Source organism: Naegleria fowleri (genome assembly GCF_008403515.1).
Source record: "Naegleria fowleri strain ATCC 30894 chromosome Unknown tig30, whole genome shotgun sequence".
NCBI lineage: Eukaryota > Heterolobosea > Eutetramitea > Acrasida > Naegleriidae > Naegleria > Naegleria fowleri.
In genome coordinates, this window is record NW_025407962.1 from 25,455 (window position 1) to 47,111 (window position 21,657).

General features: G+C 36.8%; 9 protein-coding genes across 9 annotated transcripts; 2 read left to right on the forward strand and 7 right to left on the reverse strand.

Annotated features, from left to right (window-relative positions):
* Window positions 1-63: 63 nt before the first annotated feature.
* On the reverse strand, window positions 64-1,578 carry FDP41_002583 (uncharacterized protein; the record flags this gene model as incomplete). Its single annotated transcript, XM_044705793.1, has 4 exons — window positions 64-151; window positions 268-350; window positions 394-1,244; window positions 1,407-1,578. The coding sequence occupies 4 exons, from the start codon at window positions 1,576-1,578 to the stop codon at window positions 64-66; spliced, it is 1,194 nt and encodes a 397-aa protein (XP_044562781.1).
* Window positions 1,579-1,805: 227 nt separating this feature from the next.
* FDP41_002584 (uncharacterized protein) lies at window positions 1,806-3,572 on the reverse strand (the record flags this gene model as incomplete). Its single annotated transcript, XM_044705794.1, has 1 exon — window positions 1,806-3,572. One exon carries the CDS (start codon window positions 3,570-3,572, stop codon window positions 1,806-1,808), a length of 1,767 nt encoding a protein of 588 aa, XP_044562782.1.
* Window positions 3,573-4,036: 464 nt separating this feature from the next.
* FDP41_002585 (uncharacterized protein) lies at window positions 4,037-8,201 on the reverse strand (the record flags this gene model as incomplete). Its single annotated transcript, XM_044705795.1, has 2 exons — window positions 4,037-4,505; window positions 4,678-8,201. The coding sequence occupies 2 exons, from the start codon at window positions 8,199-8,201 to the stop codon at window positions 4,037-4,039; spliced, it is 3,993 nt and encodes a 1,330-aa protein (XP_044562783.1).
* A 791-nt stretch (window positions 8,202-8,992) lies between these two features.
* On the reverse strand, window positions 8,993-9,343 carry FDP41_002586 (uncharacterized protein; the record flags this gene model as incomplete). The annotated part of the gene is made up of 1 exon (XM_044705796.1): window positions 8,993-9,343. The coding sequence occupies one exon, from the start codon at window positions 9,341-9,343 to the stop codon at window positions 8,993-8,995; it is 351 nt and encodes a 116-aa protein (XP_044562784.1).
* Window positions 9,344-10,330: 987 nt separating this feature from the next.
* Window positions 10,331-11,558, reverse strand: FDP41_002587 (uncharacterized protein; the record flags this gene model as incomplete). Its single annotated transcript, XM_044705797.1, has 3 exons — window positions 10,331-10,665; window positions 10,827-10,997; window positions 11,486-11,558. 3 exons carry the CDS (start codon window positions 11,556-11,558, stop codon window positions 10,331-10,333), a joined length of 579 nt encoding a protein of 192 aa, XP_044562785.1.
* Window positions 11,559-12,320: 762 nt separating this feature from the next.
* FDP41_002588 (uncharacterized protein) lies at window positions 12,321-13,400 on the reverse strand (the record flags this gene model as incomplete). Its single annotated transcript, XM_044705798.1, has 1 exon — window positions 12,321-13,400. One exon carries the CDS (start codon window positions 13,398-13,400, stop codon window positions 12,321-12,323), a length of 1,080 nt encoding a protein of 359 aa, XP_044562786.1.
* Window positions 13,401-13,619: 219 nt separating this feature from the next.
* FDP41_002589 (uncharacterized protein) lies at window positions 13,620-14,916 on the forward strand (the record flags this gene model as incomplete). The annotated part of the gene is made up of 2 exons (XM_044705799.1): window positions 13,620-14,520; window positions 14,708-14,916. The coding sequence occupies 2 exons, from the start codon at window positions 13,620-13,622 to the stop codon at window positions 14,914-14,916; spliced, it is 1,110 nt and encodes a 369-aa protein (XP_044562787.1).
* Window positions 14,917-15,446: 530 nt separating this feature from the next.
* On the forward strand, window positions 15,447-17,445 carry FDP41_002590 (uncharacterized protein; the record flags this gene model as incomplete). Its single annotated transcript, XM_044705801.1, has 2 exons — window positions 15,447-15,579; window positions 15,722-17,445. 2 exons carry the CDS (start codon window positions 15,447-15,449, stop codon window positions 17,443-17,445), a joined length of 1,857 nt encoding a protein of 618 aa, XP_044562788.1.
* A 62-nt stretch (window positions 17,446-17,507) lies between these two features.
* Window positions 17,508-21,408, reverse strand: FDP41_002591 (uncharacterized protein; the record flags this gene model as incomplete). Its single annotated transcript, XM_044705802.1, has 2 exons — window positions 17,508-18,764; window positions 18,844-21,408. The coding sequence occupies 2 exons, from the start codon at window positions 21,406-21,408 to the stop codon at window positions 17,508-17,510; spliced, it is 3,822 nt and encodes a 1,273-aa protein (XP_044562789.1).
* Between the last annotated feature and the right edge of the window lie 249 nt (window positions 21,409-21,657).

A 21,657-nucleotide genomic window follows, 5' to 3' on the forward strand; every position in this document is an offset into this window, starting at 1 on the left:
TTTCTTTTGGTTCGTGGTTTCCAATGTGAGTGAAGAAGAATTTATATCCGAGATGTGTTTGTATTAATCATGATGTGACTTGTCATGAATAGTAAGCATACGAGAAATAGCGAGTGTCTTTTTTTTGAAAATGGAAGATTTTGAGTAATTTCTAAAATAAGTAATTCACCGGTAATTCGAACGACCACATTCCAAATTCATAAATAAAGGAATTCCAATAACAATTGTAAACGAACATGATGGTACTCCAAGATAATTGAAACGTACATTTGTAGTTGAAGTGTTGTTGTGATTGTGGAGGGTTTCAAGTGACGTTGGTGGTCAACTTCAATTTCCAAACATTTCCTTTTCTATTTTTAACAAATCCAAATAACCATTCTGCAAGACGCTCACAGTACGGCCACCATTCAATTTCTTCTCATACTCCATTAGTTGATGGAAGAATCCTTCATTGGGCATGATCATTCTTCTTCGTTTTTTAACTAATTGAAAAGCAAATAAACATCCAACTCCCATCTTTTTCATGACATAGGAAATGATAATTGTGGATGAGCGTGAAACACCAGCTGCACAGTGTACCAATACAACTCCAGAATTGCTTATTGCATCTTCAATAAATTCATAACATTCCTGGAAGTAGTGTGAAATTGGGGCATTCTTATCATCGTCTATGGCAACTCTCATGTATTTAATTTCTCTTCCTGTTTGAGTATGGGATTCATTGTTGTGATCAAACTTATATTTCTCAATCATGGCTTCCTCTTCTAAATCATTTTTCATGATGCATTGATCCTCCAATGAATTTTCAATGGGGTCAGAATTTTGAGAATGAATAATTTTTTCACCATGATGTGAATGATGAATGTGATTCTTTTCAAATTTGTTTTCAATATTCTTTGTACAATTTACAATGTGTGTAATGTTCAAATAGTCGATGGATTTTCGATTGGTTGCTTGAAAACAATCTCCCAAGTAGACACTATTCGAAAAAATGCAACTTGGTAAATCTAATTTTTCACTGATGGGTTTTGGAATGATGGTCGATGAGGTTCGAATAAGCGTAGAATAATTTCGATCACTATTTGATGAGGGTTCGATTGGTTTATGATCTTGTTTCTTTTTTGAATTGTTTTTGTGTGACGTGTCTTTTTCAAAATTTGGTGATGATTTTGTTCGTGTCAAGCCACCTGTCACATCATCCAGTAAAAGTGAAGATGCCTCGACAACTGTTGCTGATTTCTCCTCTATCAGGAGGATGATAGATAATTGAAGCATAATGTCACACAAATATTAGAAAGATGGTTTCACAATTTTCAACATTCATGGATCATTGACATGATCATTCGAAAATAAATTTTCAAATTTCACGATAAATAGATCAATTCAAAGGACATGAAAACACTCACCTCCAGAAGAAATCCTTTTAAATTGTATTCTCAAAAAGTCATCCCGATTGGCCACAATAAAACGTCTTCCTTTTCTTTGCAGTCCGCTTTCTTGTTGTTGTTGAAACAGTGTCGAAGGTTTTACAATTTTATCTCGAGATTGCTGATCCGAAGAAGACGATGTGTCGACCATGGTCGGCAAATTGACTGAAATTTGTATTTTCGAATTATTCTCATTATTTTTGTTATTGGAGGAATACAAGTGACGCATGTAGGACCTCATGATGATGAACGTCAATGAGTAATGATGATGATGATTGAATTATCAAGTACACTCTCTCAGAAGTCATCCATGACCTTCTGTGGCTTGGGGTTTTTTTTACAACAACAAATTTGGTAATCGTTCATCAAAGCTCTTGTTTATTGACAAGTTTTCGAAAATCGAGATGCCCATCGCTTGTGAGGAAACTTCTCATTGTTTTCCTGTAGTGATTTAATGATACCTAGAGGATCATCCAGATTCGAATCAAGACCATTCAATGAAACCAAGCTTGTTCGATTTTTTCCAGTTTTGGCCAAAGTATGGTTGGCGTTTGACACACCTTGTTGACATCTTCTCCTCTCAAAAATTATATTAAGGGCATTCAATATCCGAATGGCTCTTGCCTTGATCTGTTGTTTGCAACGAAAACTCGATTCACAGCTGAAAATATTCACAAGTACAGAACTATTTTTCAAGACTGGATTATTCTGAAAAAGGAAATGTGAAAAGTGTTGTTTCGGAAGTGGATGTTCTTGAGATCGGTTCTTTCTCGCCTTACTTAAAATGGAAGTTAAATCTTTGCTGGAAAGTGAAGAAGTGTTTTTAGAAACTCCTCGATCCAGTGTTTTCGAAATGTGAATGATTGTTTCAATATCGGGATCGTAAACAGTGGTTTGAATGTATTCGAGAGTTCTTTCTTTTTTGGAAAATAAAGAAGTTGGATTCAAAGTTAATAGACGAGAGGAGGTACAGAGTTGAATACGAGGGGAGGAAGAGCCAGAGTTGGAGAGACTGGAGGTGGTCGAAGAGTTGTAAACACTTGAATCGAGCATGGAAGGGTCATCACTGGACGGAGACAAAGAACTGACAAATGACACTTGAGGAGTGATGGAACCAAGAGTGCAATCTCCGGAGGTGGTCAATGAATCACTCACGTTGAATTCCTTATTTCTTGGTGTAGAACCCTCACTTCGAGGAGTCGACATTTGATTATTGTTGTTACAGTAACAATGTTGCACATCCATCACGTCGTCCATCAATTGACGAAATTCCATGGAAGCAAACACTTGAACCAATTCATCCTTCTCAATGGGAATTAACATTTCTAATTTGGCAATTCTAACACCAAACGATGCTTGAGATATGTGCAATTCGTACGGAAAGGATTCATGACATTTTTTGATGCATTGCCATTGTGTGTAAGCGTTTTCTCTTCCTAAAGCAATGGCATGAGAAATTTCATCGACTTGACATGAAAAGGAATTATTGAACAGACACATGAGTTGACAGGTGGGATAGGTATATTCCATTCGATTAAAGAATTCGGCACCTTTGGTGAGAATAAAGGAAGATCCAATAGAACTTCTTATGAATGCTGGAATTTGAATTTTAAGGTCTATACAAACACTTGTTTCCACTTCTCCAAACAAGTGATTGGGATGTAACGAATCCATTGTACAAGTCAATACCTCCATAGGATCTTCATGGAGCATTGAAAAAACATCGCCTTCAACAGAAAGTTTCTTATTGACACTTTCCAACGCTTCACACACTCGAACTTTGATTTTAGAGTCCAAATTTAGTTCGAGCACACTATTGGAATTGATGAAAGCGTTGACAATATAATTGGCTCGTTCAAACAAGCTCAACACGAGTTTGTTTTTCTTTCTCAGAGATCCCTTCTTGTAAAATAACAAAACTTGTTGATAATATGATTTGTAAGCATTCAATTCATCCCAAAATAATATAATTTCTTCACATTTACTTCGGGAGAGGTATTCTTTGAAGACTTGTTTGCACTCTTCGTTGGAAAGAAAACTTTCAAAATTGATTTCTCGTTGTTGTTGTTGTTGTTGTTGAGGATTTTGAGTGAGAATATGAAAGGCCTGATGAAGACTAGAAGCTGAGGAGTAGCCTAATGACATTTTGTTGATCATGGAACTGTGTCGACAAGGTGTGGTTGCCAAAGTTTTTAAAGCAGTAGGGTTGGTAAACCTCAAGAATGACTTATTTGGGAAGGACAGATGACATTCGTCATTTTCACTTTCACCCTGCTTGAGCAATTTAACAGTGAAGGTTCACACCTTAACAAGAAGTAATACAGAAATGATGATAAGTGTTTTTGATCCTTGTGTTGATCCCTTCACGCACTGATTGGCTGGTCGATAGATCTTTTTTGTCGAAAAATTTCTTTTTTTTAGGTGAGTTGAACTTCTCACAGCATCGAAATCATGTTCGACTGAGGACTGTTCTGTCCAACAATAACAGATCTTTTGACTCAAAGTGGATGATACTCGACTTGGTTCACTTCCTTTCATGATCTCATAGTTGGGTTTGGAATGCATTGTAAAAAAGTCATTGTAAAACTTCACATCGCTCACACATGTCATCATGGCTTTATTTGCTCCTTCTTTGCTTTTCTTGGTTCATTTCTCAAAGCCAATTCATGCAATGATTTATCATCCACTTGTTTCCATTGAAACAAAAGAAATGCTAAAAATTCAAGAATTTGTGTGTTCACCTTAATGTTTTGAATCGAATTATAAGAGGTATAATTGAGTGGAGAGTTCGGAGAGGATGGTTGTTGCTGTGAATGTTGTTGAGGAATGAGTTTGAGCTTGGCTTTGATTTTTTCGCTGAATTTTCGTTTCAAAATTAAATTCCTAGTTTTTTCGGGTAATTGAGAGACAGGTGAGACGTGGAGAGATGGTTTTCTCATTCTTCTTGAAGTGACTCTTTTCATGGTTTGAGTCATGAGATGGAATTTGTGACAATTATAGGTAGCTCCATACTTTGGTGTTATGATTAAATCTTGATTGTATTCTCCAATAAATGATATTTCTGTGAGAAATGCTCCTCTATATTGTGTTCAAATATTCGAATCATATTTATGTACATCATTGGATTGATAAATAGTGTAAATGTATTGTAAATATATGAATTCAATTCACATATATGAATGATTGATAAATAAATTGTAATTGTATGGTATGGCTCAGCGCAACACATGTGAGTCACAACAATACTTACAAATTAGGAATAAATAATTCCGATTCTTTGGCAAGCGCTTCTTGTCGCAAACCCTTAATGCTACATTTTTCAGAAATGGACGTCACAAGATTGCATAACTCTTTTCCCATCAATTCTTGAGATCTGGCAATGGTAAATTTGTTGTTGTTGAGCGCTGATGAATTCGTGGCAGAGTCACATATTAATGTTGTACTAAAATCATTCATGTGAAAACTCAATGCTTTACATTGTTGAATTCTCTCAAGAATTTGAGACCGTCTTTCCAATGATTCTTCCATTAAACACATACTTGTCAGATAATTGCTCAAATTATTGAAAATCAAGACTAACTTTTTGATGGCCATTTCTTGAATTTGAGAAGGGTCCAAACTTTGAGCATTATTTGCCTTATAGGCGAGAGTGCGTACTTCATAAAAACTCACATGCCTAAACAAGTAATCCATTAATATGAATTGATGAGTGACTAAATCTTCGATGGAACACAACGACATTGCCAATGGTTGTTGTGAGTTTTCTGGAATGAGAATGCATTTGGATTGTTTCGTTGCAGCTATGAGTGGATTTTCAGTGGAGGTGGAGCTGCTATTATTGTCGAAGGTAGAGTCGCTCCATGAATTTCTCTTTAACACCAATAGGTCGAGCACAGGATAACTTTCAAAATCGAGTGATTCTCTCACATGGTCAATAAGCTTGAAAATTTTCAAACACTTTTTGTGAATAATTGCCTCGTTATTGGAAAAGCTACAATGACATATGGCATATGATGCAAAATATTCAACAAGCTCAATTTGGAGAAAAGAGCACGGTGTGAAATTTTTGTCGTACAAATCAATGACAGACTCTCTTCTGAGCCCAAAGTCCTTAATCCAAATGTAAAAAATGTCTAACAAAATTTCAACTTCGAACAAAAACTGTTTGAAAATGTCATGTTTGCATTCGGTGCTAATTTCAGCAAGTGTGCAAATAGCGCTTGAAGAAATGCTGGGAAAGCATTTCAACCAAAATTTTGAATGATTTTCAATATCCAGTGTGAATATTCTTTCAAATAATTTGTAGAGGAGCATTTCCGGTGACATTTTCGCAACCGCATGATTAGCAATGAAGGTTTCTAAAATTTGTTCCATGGTTGCGTTGTACAGTGGTTGCTTATTTTCTTTTGCCAAATGAAAATTGGCATTTCCAAGTTTACAGAGCTCATTGAAAATGTGTGGTTGTTGGCATACCACAAAGAAAAATTGTAAATAAAAATTGGAATCGGTGTGAAATTTGTTTCGAATGAGCTCCTCCACATAGGAAATATCCTTCGTTTCTTTGGAACTCATTTTGATAAAATAAGGAAACGAATTGAGCATGTCATCTATACTATGCGAATTTCCATTGACAGAGAATCCAGTGGATAGAGGTGGTTGTGATGTTTGAGGCGTTCCTTCTAGCATTTCATTAATAGGAACTTTGGAGAAAAAGGAAAACTTGCTTGGACGTTTTTCGGGTTGTTGTTTGGCAGCAAAATTCGAGGATGAAATGGTTAATGCACGCTTTTTTCTCAAATCATTCATCGCTTTCCAATGTTCTTCACTCCACACATTGTACTGAATATGAGAATTCCATTCTTGTTTTTGTGAGTCGTTCAATAATTGTGGCACAACCTTTTCCTGTCGATTAATTCGATTCTGGATGAGGTCACAAAATCGATACAGAAAACCAGATCCACATTGATCTTTTCCACAAAATTCTCTAGCGATCGAATGATGAATTAATGCTACTTTTGACAAGTTAAAAGCACTACTCGATCCTTTTCTTGAAAAAGCCTGAGTCGAGGTCATTCTCCTCAATGAAGAATTTGAGCCAATCGGAGAAGAGGAATTACTCGACGGTGAAGTGCTGAAAACAATTTGAGCATCATAATCGGCATCAATCACAATGAGGGCCCATCGTTTACAGACCCACCTTAACACACATCTCTGCTCACTTCTGGAAATGAATGATAAAATTTGAGGCATGATATCAAAACGTTCCCACCATCCCAAGCTATTCATGAGTTGTTGTGAACTGTTGCTAAGCAAATTCTTTTTTCGTAATTGAGATGAAGCATTGTTGGAATTAGTAAGCGATGTTTGAAAGGATTTGTCACGCAAAAATGATCTTCGTCGTTTCGTATTTCCTGACGCAAAATCAGAAAAAGAGCTCGAATTGTTATTGCCCACTCCATCGGTGCTGCTGGTTGGTGATGGACTTTCTGTATTAAAAAACAACGTATCTGAAGATTGAGAGGAGAGACCAGGAGGAGTGACAGCTGACTTGGTGTGTATTGATCGATCCATATTGAGGGTCTCTTCATCATTTTCGTGAGATGCCACTAATGTTAAATTTTCTCCGACTCCTTTCAGGCTTACTCTTTTAGAGAGAGCACCTGTTGAATGACTGATGCCAGCAGTATTATTGAGATAGTGACTACTTTGACTTCTGACATGACCTTTTTTCGGTGGGAAGGGTGATGGTTGTTTTGAATTAATATCAATAGTTGAGATATTTTCACTTGAATATAATTCTTCTAGGTTAGAATGTGGTTGTCTATGATGTAGTTTGCTCTTTCCAATAAGTAGTCGAATATCCTCTGTCAAAACATTGGGAACTTTGTCACTTGTCAAATCAACTTCTTCAGCAATGGAATTTTTCGAGGGCGTACTCAAACAATTTTTGTGAGTATTAAAGCTGCGATTATTGTTGACATCTGCAAAACTATCTCTACATTGATCATTTTTACGATCAAATTCCGCAATTTCATTTTGTAAATTTGCAATTTCATGTGCAGGCATTGATGATCTTCTTCGAGTACCTTTCTTTCTCGGCGAAGGACTTGGAGAGGTGTTGTTCTTGTTGTTAATATTCATTGTATTTGTCGTTGATGTTGTCAACAGAGCTTCCAAATTATAATGACTCGAGTTCAGTACTAAATTTTGTGAACTCACGCTCAATGGAGATGATGACATGGCTGATGTACTCATTCGATGATGATGATGATGTGGAGACGAAGAAAATACTTGCTGTTGAAACAATTCCGAGGTGCCAGTCGCTGTTTTTCGTCGTGAGGAGGGTGATGCATGAGGATTTTCTGAAGAATAGTCCATCGTTATTGTTTCAGATCCCATGTGATGATGGTCATGTTGTTGCTGTTGTTCCATGTCATGGTCATCATGGTGAGAATTTGAAACATCACCAAGGCGTGAGGAGGGAGACAAGATGGATTCCAAATCGTCCATAATGACACTCAACGGAGAGGCATTTGAAATGAGTTCTAAAAACGACAGATTGTTGATGCTTCCATTGTTGTTGTTGTTGTTGGTGTTGTTATTACTATTTTGATTATTATTGTTATTATTGGGAGAAGTGTCATTGTAATTGAGAAGAAGATGGATGTTTCTATTCTGATAGAGAGGAATTTGAGAGGAAGGAGAGGAATTGAAGGTGGTCGTTGTCGACATGTTTGGATGGTTGCTCCGAGAAGATGTTGATGATGGCGACATTTTTCAGCTCGAATCACCAGTGACGATGACGGTTTTGAAAAGTGATGTTCAATTTGAAAGGTGTGGCACGAACGAAGAGGCCAGAAGAAGTGTTTGGTTGTGGTGATTCGTGATGGAATTTGAAGGTGATGAGGGGATCGGAAGGATTCGAAATGAACGACACTCACTCGACCCACAAAGTTGAACAACTTCTTAAGAAGAGATGGAGAAGTGATGGAGAAGAGATGGGTTTGGTGATGATAAGGTGATGATGGTGTGAGATTTTGTTTTGTTGAAAATGCCAACGGAAATGACAAATGACACTTTGCGAGGGCAAACTCGACCCTCAATGGCAAGAGGTGCTTATTCTCAATACATTGAGGAGAACCTCTGGAGTTTAACAAGATATATTATGAAGAATATACAACGTTTGGAAAGAATAGATCAATTCTTAACATCGGGTTGAATCCATCACTGATGAGTCCGAAGCCATCATTGGTGTTGTTGTCTACACATGTGGCACAACAGTTCTGATTTGTTTTTTAAATAAATTTTAATTATTGTTTGTAACAATAAATACATATAATGTGAAACAACGGAGTGAATTGAGAAAACTGAGAGAGTAAGTTCCAAACTCTCTACATTCCTCTCTACGTAACTAGTGATTGGTGGATAGCAACAATGTGATGGTAATAGAAGAAATTATGGAAATAATGATTCACCCCCTCACTGTTAGTGATGGTAGGTGTAGGGAGGGTGTGGGACATCTAGATAACTAATGGGCTCATTAAATCTATAGATGATTATCTTTGTTACTCATCTTCCAATCTATGCATATCATCGGTATCACCAACGTGCTGACCGGCTTCCAATCTTTCCTTTCTCTTTCTGTACCAATAGATAGCACCCACGACAATGGCAATCACAGCTCCAATAGCAAATACAATCAAAGCTCCGACAATGGGATATTGGTTAATTTCCCAAAAATCCCACACAAATGTTGAGTTGGATGGTATTGTTGAATTGGACAGAACGGGTTTTGTTCCATTGTATGTGTTCATCGCAGAGTGTTCATAGGCCATCACCAAGGAGCTCATCATCATCACCACCACCACGGTAGAGACGAACACAGCGGCGAGAAGACTTTGTTTGAGAAGATTCATTTTTTTTACCTTCAACAACGTTAATTTCAGGGCGCCCTTTCATCTTCAGACAGGCCAAGAATATTTTCGTATAAATTGAAAAATTAAGGGCAATGATTGTTCGAGAGGGCTCCTTAGATTACAATTAACAGAGAGAGAGAGAGAGAGCTTGCGTCGAATGTACCAATTACGCCTTGTTGTCAATATGATAAACAGTATATAATCATGAGGAATGGATCACAAACAATCCTTTTGTTGACACTTAGCATGATCTCATTTGAATAGTACTCGGTAAATTCCATTCTTTGTTCTCTTGAATATATTTTTGACGATTCGAAGGAATTTCGGTATTCCATTAGAACATGTGAAAATCGAATGGTTTCAAGCACGATTAATCTAGTCAGCCATCTTCAAGATTGGTGAAATAAATTTACTCTGATATTAGAAGTAAATTTCTTTCACACATTCGATATTAGAAAAAACATAAATGTTTATTATTTGTGTGCGTGGAATCAAGTGAGTCGTCATGACGGAGAGTAATCAGGTGGAAGTTATTAATGATCATAATATGATCACAAATTGTTGCTATTTTAAATAGTAATGATGATGGTGATGATTAGAAGGATAATGAGGAGTGAATGGAGACAAGTTGTTGTTGTTCTAGGACACTGTCAACTTGAGAGGAGTGGTAGAAATAAAAGGTGGTGCTTGGATTGAACAAAGGAGAATCTCTTGATATCAACAATGACTCATGAGTCATAATAGATGGAATACATTGGTACAAAACCACACGCACTTGATGTGTGCAGTAAAAGAGAGGAAATGAGGCCTCATTTCATGAAATGGATTTTTAAGCGTAAGATCAGTATCGAAAAATTTCCAAATATTCTTGTGGGCAATAATCGCCAATCCACCATGACGTGAACAACCATATTTGTACCAATATTTGAACACTGTCACAACAATCATGATAATCTCCTTGTGTTCTTTTCCTCACACATGGAGTTCTTAAAAGATTAATAAAAGCTTTGGATTCTTCTTGACAGCTTCTTGAATCTCCTCCAAAGTAATTTCACCATCTCCATTAATATCAGCAAAATCCAACAATTGTTTCACACGTTGTGAAATGATATGTTTGAATTTTTCAGAATCCACATCATGACCCAACAAACGGAATGTATCTTTCATGCCTTGTTCTAATTCCGTCGATGTGAGACGTCCATCACCGTCAGCATCGTACAAGAGGAATGTCACTTCAATGATTTTGCTTGGATCTTGTTCAGTTTGTGTTGGGGCTGTGATGGAAAGATAGAGAATGAATTCTTCGAAACTGATACTTCCATCTGATGATGAGAGTGACAGAAGCAGTTGCATCACGAGTATTGGTAGGTACACACCGCCACGAATATGTGTGTCATGAAATCATTGTTGAACCATGAATGAATGAATGGAGAATTTCACATGGATATGAATATATGATATGAAAACCACCACAAACACTTACCTCTATTACGATCATAGGAACGGAACAAGTGATCTATGGGTGCATCTTTTGGAAGGTTTGGGAAAATTCCAATGGCCTTGATCCACTTTTTAAATCCTTCCTTATCCATTTCTTTATCACCGAACATATCGAGCCATATCTTTCTGTAACGTTTGATATCCTTCTTTGAGACTGTTGTTGGGTGTGTTGGGAGAAACGGAAGTTGTTGTTGGGTTTGATGAATAGGTGGGATGAAGAAACAGTGAAAGGTAAGAGAAAAGTTGAAGAGTGTGATGATGATTGTTGTTGTTTCATCAATTCCAATGTTAAAGAGCGCGTATATCCACATAACGATCGATGATGGATGACATGGATTCATACGTGCCATTCAAATCCAACGTATGGTGCGTGTTGACAACAATACGAAAAACCATCAACGCCACCAATTCATTTTGTGGTTCATCGCATTACGCATTACGCACAACCACCAACACCACAACAACAATTAGATGGATGTCGTTATTGTTGTTGTTGTTGATATTATTATGGTTGTTGGACCGTATGGAGTCATTCATCATCATCGTTGATGAATACCATCATTCAATAGAATATCATCATCATCATTAGAATAGTTATTGTTAAAATGATTTTTATACAACTCTTTTTGTCTTTCTACTTACGTCTATTTTCAGCAATCTCTTGCCAGTCAGTTAATTGTCTAGTGGAAATACCCTTTTGATTTTCGTTGCCCATGGTTGTTTGTTATGATTTGTGGTTGTTGTTGTTAAATTCAAAAAGGAGGAATACGAATTGTCTACTAGAAGATCGATGCGATGCTGTTTCAAAAGTGGTTGTCCAAGTGGTGATTCACTATTTACAATCAGCGAGGATCAGAGGCGATGATGACTTCAAGATGATGTTGACCTGTAACGGAAAATCTGTTGTTGAGAGAAACGGAAGAGCACGAAAGTCGTAGCAACAGGAACGAGTACGAGACGAGGCGTTTTTATTTTTTGTGTGACTTTTGACTGTTTGACAGACGTTTGATCTGAGCCCACCAACGATCGTGCTTTGCATCGGAATTTCACTGAATCGCGATGGAACGTCCACATAATACCATTAACGCTCTTAATAATGAGGGTTCTGATTTCTTTCGAACAGGATAAACAATTTCTGCAATTACCTCTAGGAAATACGACCGGCTTAAATGCAATGGCCTCCTAGCTCAGTTGGCAGTAGCGCTGTCCTAGTAAGACAGAGGTCTTGGGTTCGATTCCCAAGGGGGCCATAAATTTTAGTTTAAAGACTGAAATAAGAGAAGTGAAATTTCAGGTGGTTATTTTTCGAATAAAATTATTTAACACTACAACAAAAGAACCCCAGTAACATATACAGGGGTGGGAGTGAAAGGTAACGAAATCTCACAAGCCAGGAGAAAAAAATTGGCTGAACGGGAAATTTACTTTTTTTTTTCTCAATACCACCTCTGTAAACGTTTATGTTGTAGTGATTCATTTATTCGAATATGACCAATTTGTGTTGGAAAGCAACTATTAAATCTCCAGTCCGGTAGTCCAAACATAAATCATATGGGTCCATAATTTCTTTAAAGGTTTTGATGGCATTACCGTTTTCATCCAAAACTACAACAGTGTTTTTTGAGTGACTGCACGCAATGATACGATTGTTCACTCGATCACAAACCAATCCAACCAATGATGCGTCAAATTGCAATTCATTTCGCATTTTCCAGTCTCCATTTGCTTCTTTTCGTAAAATCATAATGATAGTACTGTTTTGTGAAACGACTAAATTGTCATAAACATCAAAGTCAATGCCACACGGTGAAAAATCAGGTGGTGAAATCTCTTTCAAAATATTTCCATTTTCTGAATTGATCACAAGAATTCTACCTGCTATCACATGATAGTCACACACATAAAGCAAACGCTCAGCCTTAGTATTAACATTGGTTTTTTCATACCTGGAAACCATGCCATAAAAACATCCAGTTGGTGTGATTTTCCAAATTTCACAATCACTCACATCCAAGTTTTCTTCATCTTGAGAACTCCTTTCTTTATCAGCACCTTTTTTGAGCAGTTTTGATACTGAATACTTTATAATGCATGAAGATGCACTCACAAATAAAGAGTCATCCAAAGCTCCATATCCAGGTTCATATTCTTCCACATACAAACAATTTACTTCTGGAAGAGTAAAGTGAAACATTATAAGTCTTGTTTCCAAATTCGACACATAAACACACTTAGATTCAGAGGCAACAAATAAACAATTGAAATGATTAGATACTTTTACATCCGTGTATGCCAAATCGTCGATAAACCCCGGAGAGGAATATTTAGAAATAAAAGCGGTTGAAAACCCAATTCTATGCTTTTTCCTCATCTTGTCTTTCAATTTTTCATAAAGAATGTATAAATATGAATAGGAAGGATGATCACTGCTACTTGATTCATCCACAAAAATTCGATGATCGTGAGAATGAAACGAGATCAAGCTGTTGTTGTTCCTGCTCTGATTGAAAAAATCCAACAAATAAATAATGACCTGATGATGGTCTTCACAATACATTTTTTTAAAAGCTCAGTTTCAAAATGGAAAAGCAGAATTGTTTGGAATGAAACTTCCTTCTTAAAACTATTCGAACAGAAACCATCTGATAATGATGTTCCTGTTTTGTTTCAATTACAAATTCTCTTGAAAGATCCAGAACCAACTTTAAATGTTCGGAATCAAACATTTCCTCAATAAACGAAAATTGCAACCAACCATAAAAAAAGAACAAAAAAAATGGAACCTCAGCCATCATCATCCAGTGTTGTTACAATGGTACCAGCATCATCATCATTGATCGGAGGAGATGACCAAATGCCACTTTCATCCTCTTCTTCTTCCAACTCACCTTCTTCATTGGCCTTGCCATCATCATCACCACCACCTCCATCTAATTCTTCGCTGATACAACCGCCTATGAGTTCTTCTCAGTCAGGAACCATCCCATCATCATTATCTAATAATCAGCAACAACCATCATCCTTTTTAAATAATAATACAGCCATGAATCGGCCAGAAGAAGCCTCCTCAACAATGCCAAATATTTCATCTCAAGACTTTGCGGCGTCATCATCCATGGCTAATCACAACACTTCCAATGGGCAACGTGAATCAGCCCATCCTACAGCAACCTCTCCCATTGGGGTTCCATCGTCGTCATCAGCAACCCAAAACAAACCTCTGAATGACTTTGAAAACATCTATGCTTGTTTTAAAAAGAGAAATAGAGAACAATATGAACAAAATTCTAATTTGTCGGCCACCTCATCATCAACCACCGAATCCTATGTCAAGGATTTGGAAGATAAGGTTGATTTCATGGCACAATTAATTACCATTCAATCGGCCAAGATGAGAAAAATGGAAGTAAGATTGAGAAAATTGGAATCCTTGTTACCTCAAACTGGTGACGAATTTGTGAATTCAAGCAATTTACATCGTATTCCAATGATGACATCGTCGTCTCATGGAGGTGCCAATATAGATGAAATTTCTACCATCAGCGACGATTTGCCAACATTTGCAGCAACACCAAAGAAGGAAAAAGGAAACAGACAGCCCAATGCCTATAATATTTTCATGAAAAGTGAAATTCAACGTATTAGAACAACACACACTGAATTGACACAAAAACAAGGTAAGTTTCAAATTTGATTCGAATCGTTGCAAAGATGATAATTATAATGACAATCGTTTCATTTAAAAACGAACCATGATCTTTGTTTATTATAACAATGGTGACACTCAATTTTGTCTGAATGTTGTGAACATGCGTATATGAATCGTTGATGACATGTTTCACCTTAATACCACAATACAATTAGCTTTCAAATTGGCTGCCAACAATTGGTCACTGAAAAAGGCCGAAATTATGGCAGCTCAGAAGAAAGGAATTGATCCAATGACTTTAGTGACAGGAGGCTCCTCGACTGATCTTAAAGCAGGATCGAGCGCGGTGAATACTCCAAGCGACACCACCATTCCTGATAACCTCTCATCAGGAACTCCTGCCATTCTTGAGAATGAAAAATAAGCGAACGATGCAGTGTGGACTCTGTACTACTTCATGACGCATTACTACAGTATAAATTCTGTTCTAAATTATTTGTCGTGTTGGCAGATGAATTTCACACCCAATTCATTGATGTGTTTCGAAATCATTTTTCGAGAGCATTCAAACAAACACCCAAATATTTGTCCGCTGAACGAATCTCTTCTTACATCAGCAGCAACAATTCCAAACAAAAATATCCAACTTGTCGGACTATAATACACACAACACCGAGCAGTGGTTGTTGTATCCGTTCTCAATCTCATCACAAAATTCATCTTGTGTTCAATCGATGAAAATTATAGAGTTTTAGGTTTAAATATCATCATCATCATTGGAAGGATGATAAAAATAATAATTTTTAATCATTGAATTGATATTTGAATTCCAACTCCGTTATCACCTAATTTCTAATCACATCACAATCAATATATTCATAGAACCACATTTATTTTGATTTTTGAACTTTTCGACTTGGTTGAATTTATTTTGAATTTTCTAAAATTCACACCATGACCACCAATTTACAACAAACTGGTCCTAAATGCTGTTCTTGCTGTTGCTCTAAAACAGGAACCTTTTTAATTTATTTATGGGTAGCAGTGTTATCATTTACCATCTCTGCAATGCAATGGATTTATCAAGGTATGTGATTTTTTAAAAAATCAATTTTGATGATATTTTGTAATTTTTACATTGTAAATGTGTCATCTTTCACTTGTTGTTGGAATCATTTTATTTCATGTTTAAATAATTGAAAATTGAAAACAATTAATATGAATCCCAGAACCAGCATTTTATGACCCATTTATTTATAGACCTATTCCAGAAGATCATTTTTCACACATTAACAATTTATCACTGCTTTCAAGAAGAAATTCATCTTCAAATATTAACTCTTCTCCGTTCTTCTCTTCACAACACTCCTCTCCTTCATCATTTTCTCACATTATTTATTTTAATCGATTTAACACAACCACAATTTTTGAACAACAACAACCTGTCACACCTGGTATCTCGACAACATCCTCTGAATTTGTAACTTCTCAAAAATTCTTTCATACGTTTAAATTATTTGAAATGGTCACTGTCAAATCAAACATGAGCTATAATTTTGAAAAAGATCATTTCACATCGCTGATTGTGCAATTTCATGGCTATGCCGAATATTCTGAACGATATAAATTCTTTTATGAAAGATTTTTTAGTCTTTCAAACTCCAATAATGAAGAATCATCCATTTTGAAAACAAACACAGATTTTGACAACTTGTCAAAAAACCTCTCAAGAATTGCAATTTATTCCTATGATTTACGGGGACACGGATATTCGAGTGGAAAAGGAAGATCTTTTTGGAGAACTTCTCATGAACATTTACAAGATATTGAGACTGTCATTTGTGAACGAATTCCTTTCATTTTACATTCTGTGTTAAAATCACCCAATGCAAAAGTTTTTTTAATGGCACATTCCACAAGTGCTCTCAATCTATTGACGTTTGATTATTTGAAAGGTGGAGGTGTCAATAGTTATCAACGACATGATCTCAATGATTTTTCTCCAACATGTTCATCATCATTGTCACATGGAAAAACCTCATCTCAATCCTCTACCTTTCATTCTTCTTGGGATTCCAATCATTTCGAAAACACAAATAGTGCAGAGAGTACAAGGACGACGTTTGGAAAATTCAGACCATTATTGACCTTGAAAAAGATGATTCCTAATTTTTCTGGAATGATTCTTACTTCACCTTCGATTGCTTTGAAAGGTTTTTATAATGATTTTTGGAGTCGACGGAAAAGTCATTCGCGCTATTCATCGATGGGATCACATGATTCCAATGGTGGAACTTTAGAAAATTCATCTCCTGCGTTAAAATCACAACATCCACAACAACCTCATTATCAACCAAATGAAAGCACTTCTAGAAATCATTTGAACATTTATTCCTCGAGTAATAGAGAAGAAGTAGAGGCAGAGCATGAAGTTTCTTCATTTTTTGAAATGCAAATTTATTTAGTGAAATATCTCATGTTGCCACTCTTTCCATCACTACCAATTTACCCCTCTTTTGGAGCATTGTGTTTACATCCGAATTGCTTACAGAGATATAAGGAGGATAAGGTTATGTATAAAGGTCCATGGAAAGTAGGGCCTTGGGTTTCCATACTCGAGCAAATGCGAAATGTTGTTCTCTATTTGAGAGATCATGCTACTTCGACCGAAGTCAAAAGAAAAGAAAGTAGTCGTCACACCTGCACCAAAAGTGATAGCAGTGGTAACACTTGCGCAAGTACCGCTTTGAGCCCACCACTGTCACGTGTGTTGGTTATGCATGGACAAATGGACAATTTATTTGAGTGGACACGAACTCGAGCTCTGTTTGAAAATTATTTTGGAAATCATATGGAGTGGATAGCTTATGAAAATTTGGGACATGATTTATTTCACGAAGATGATAATGTTCAAATTGCAAGAGATTTGTATCATTTTGTGACAAAATCTTAAAAATTCGATGATGTTCAATGAGGCAACGAACATTTAGATTTAATTGGTCTTGCAACGCTCTACTACAATTCATTCTTAATGTATTCATAAAGCTCGCTATTGCTAAATGTGTAAAATGCCTCTTCATGTCTATTCTTGCATTGTTGAAAGTGAAGTTGTTCAACCACTTCTAAAATACCATGCTGAAAGGCCAATTTGGAAAAAGCGGTTGTGATTTTCTCTGGGGTGAGATTAGAGTCAAGACAAGCAACACCCTTAATAATCATTTTCAAATCGAAATAGCGACCATACAATACTGCCACCCGTAAAATTAGTTGCTGTTCATTGTCAAGACGTTGAAATTGATGCAAGTAAAAGTCAGCTCGTGTTCGAGGTATTTTTAAATGATCTAGAGTACCGAATAATTCAATCATGTTCTCTTCATTGATTCTTAGACAATTCATGTCATTCAAAAACTTCAATAACAGAGAAATGGACAATGGATTCTGGCTTTTTTCAAAAATCAATTGTAAGAGGTGCATCTCCACTCCTTGACACTTCTTATTCGAAAGGTGATTTAGTTTGGCGATCATCTCTAAAATACAACCTTCATAGAGATCTTTCGACAATGAAGAAAGCTCCAAATGAAGTGTGGACACTTCACACCATTGCTGAAGCTCACGTAACAAGTCTTCATCATTTGAGTGTATGCTTTGCAGTTCCATCATATCTACATTGTCATTGTGACTCTCTGGTGTTAAATTCATAGTAACGAAAAGAAGGCCATAACCCATTCCTTCCATGTGAGAAAACTTGAATAGATACTCCAATACTCCTCTTGAATAATGGTCGTACAGGTGAATATCATCACAAAATAACAACCACGGTTCTCGAGTGGCGTATCCCAATTGCTTCCATCCTTTTAGGAGCAGCTTGCACACAATTTGAGAGGTTTTTCTAATGTTGATAGTGGAGTCTAGAATATCCTCATTCTCGCTCGCACTAAAATGAAGACCTAATATTGGATTCAATAAATTAAAGTATTTAGATAAAGACTCAAAGTCCGTATCATCTGATTTCTTAAAAATAGTTGTCACAATTTGTTGCTTCTGTTCTGACGATAGGCTACTATAAACAGACTCGAAACAAGTATAATCGAGCTCAATCCTAAGTTGCCTTAGAAAGAATTCCGTAATAATCATTTTCAAATTTTCGATAAATAAGGAGCATGGTTTTGCTGAGAACAATTGTTTTGAGCTGTTTGTCAAACACACAACCTTATTCTTCCATTTGTCCATTATCTTGCGCAGTGTATAGGTTTTACCGAATCCCTTTTCTCCCTTCGAAATTTAATTTTTGACATATAGGATGAGAATATATATAAGCGATCGATCATCGAATTCAGGTCATTTAACCTACCTTAATCACAATCACCTTGTTTGTTTCATCACGAGGCAAAATATCATTTTTGTTGATGGATGTTAATTGAACTATTATTGCATCAACCTCCTCAAAAAATAAATTTACATTTGTTGTGAAAGTGCTATCAAGTCGTGGTGGACAGTTTGAAAAAGTGATTGATATTTGGTCGACTTTTTCTCCAGTCGTACTTGTAGGACAATCATCCATTCTCACACTCTTCATTATTTTTACACACCTCTTATTGTTAAAATTGAGAGCTTCTTTTTCGAAATGTTGAAAAACAGTCTCTGCAACTTTCTCCTCACATAAAATGTAACCTTCATGATGAGAAAATGATTCTCTCATGAGTTGCAATGAAATGTTAGCCACCTGTCCGAACATACCAAAATCTCTTCGAATGTCTGAACCAAAATTTGTCATACATAAACAGGGACCTAGGGACATGCCAATGCCAATTGTGTCGACATGTTGCGAAATCTCCACAAGCAATTCAAATACAAATAAAATTTCGCCCACTCTTAGTTTTGCGATTGCAATCGAAAACGACACAACTATGGTTTGTTGTATGTCTTCAAAAATTTTACATAATCCGATTTGTTCATATTTTTCCAATACATGCTGTAACAAATTAATTAATTCATTTCGACCTTTCAATTGAAGTTCAGAATCGTCAGAGGAGAGGTATTTGTGACCAATTTTCATGGAGCAAACAAGGACGTTTTTCTCATGCTTGTTATGTTCAAGTTTTTCGTGTGCTGTGTTCTTAGCTACGAAAGTGGGAATAAACTGTTTGATAATTCTTCCGAAGGATGCATGAAATGTAATATTCTGCACACCGCTCGCTATTACCTCTTTCTTCACCGTATCTGCGATTACCACACCTTTAATCGGTAATTCCTTGTCTCCAATGGTAAGGACTCTCTGCTTTACACGTTCATAGACAGGGCGAGTAAGCACCACTTGTCCTGCTTTGCATTGGTTGATCTTTTCATAAGCATCATGAAAAGCACTACCTGTAAAGAGTCTAATCCAATGATTCTTATGGCCACCAACATGGAATGCTCTCACACTACCAAAGGTGACCACACAACGAAGTTCTATTTTTCTGTTTTGCAGAGATTTGAACGTTTTTGAGAGATCTGTTTGTTGAATTTTTAATCCACACTGGATTGCCGAAAGCAGAGAATCGCTTATAGATCTTGTTGCGTCCACTTGGGGAGAATGAAATTGGCAAAGTAGCTCTTCAGGATCAAAACGTTCCACATCACCACCAAGACTGTAAATAATGCTAATGAAAACTGTGTAAATATTGGAAATGCTTGTGCACACTTGATGCATCTGCTTTGAATGAGCATCTGAGAAATTGAGAGAGGGGTTTCGTTGCTGTAGGTTAGGGCGGTGTTGAGAGGAGGAGTGAATGTCGTTGTTGCTGTGACGAGCAGAGTTGAGAGAAGAAGACGTATCATTGCTAGAAGTTGCTCCACGAATGCTCTGACTCATTTTCCGTTCTTGCGATGTCACATCTGTTGATTCATACAATTTCTTGTTACTATCGAGTTGAGGCTCGCACAAGGTAAAGGAATCAACGAGATCGTGAATTCCTTTTATTTTCACGAGCAAAATGCATGCCTCGTCATGAGAAAATTCGCTAAGGGATTCATTTTCTAGACCGCTATGTTCGTCCAATACCTTACAGGGTTCTACCTGTTTGAAAGAATGGGAGCTATGATGTCGCATCTTTTGGGGAGCTTTTTGTTGAATTGTTGCAGGTTCCTTTGGTTGATGTGGGGTTTCTTGATGGGATGGATGATGTGCCACTTGTTGGTACTGTTGCTGCTGATGGTTGATTATTTGAATGGGCACGTGATGTATTGTAGGATGATTTTGATGGAATGGCGTATGTTGATGGTGTTTATGAGGATCTATCGAATGTGGAAGGGTGGGCATGTGATCATTCAGGTTAGGTATCTGTGAATTTACGTGAGAATTTTGAGGATAATTTTGAGGATTTGTTGGAAGATGAAGGTTTTGATGGTGGTCGGCGTGATAATGATTTATGAGGGTTTCAAAGTTTGAATTATGGTAATGATGCTGATGGTTGTGGTTGTGGTAGCGACTCATGTCATGATAATCTCTCGATTCAGCTTGAGAGTGTGGTGGAGTGACTACAGCTGTTCGTCTCTCTCCAAGAGGATTGAAGATTGAGGGAACCGATGACGAACTCAAATACACTTGTTTCATATTGAATAGTAAATGTTGAGGAAGATAGGAAGCTAATAGTTTGAGATGAATTTCTTCGGGTGGTTTTGTATTTGGAAGTAAGGTCAAGCCAGCCTTAAAGCCACAAAAACTCACTCTCTGTACAGGAACTTTGAAGGAGAGCACCTTCTTCACCTCAGCTGCAGCTCTTCTCTCCAATTTACGAATTTCCTCTGGCGAGAGTCCTAATGATGAAGTACTAGATTCTGTGTGTGGAGTGCTGGGAGAGGATCCCTCTTGGGGCACCATCATTGAAGAGGACAATCCAAACAAAGTCATACTCGTCGAACAAGACGATCCCATAGTATATCGTTGAATATAGTATTATATATATATAATGAAGAAGAAGGTAGGTTGATTTGATTGGTGTAGGAAAGAGAGAGAGAGTAATAAACCACTCGAGCTCGAGGGTGGTCGTATAATTAAGATGTTTGAGTTCAAGAGGACCACCAAACGTCGAAATACCACCAGCTAGGTTTAGCTATAGGAATAATGGATAATTATGGAGTCAAACAAACGTGCTGTGGTGTGCCTTTATCAGCGCGTTTCAAA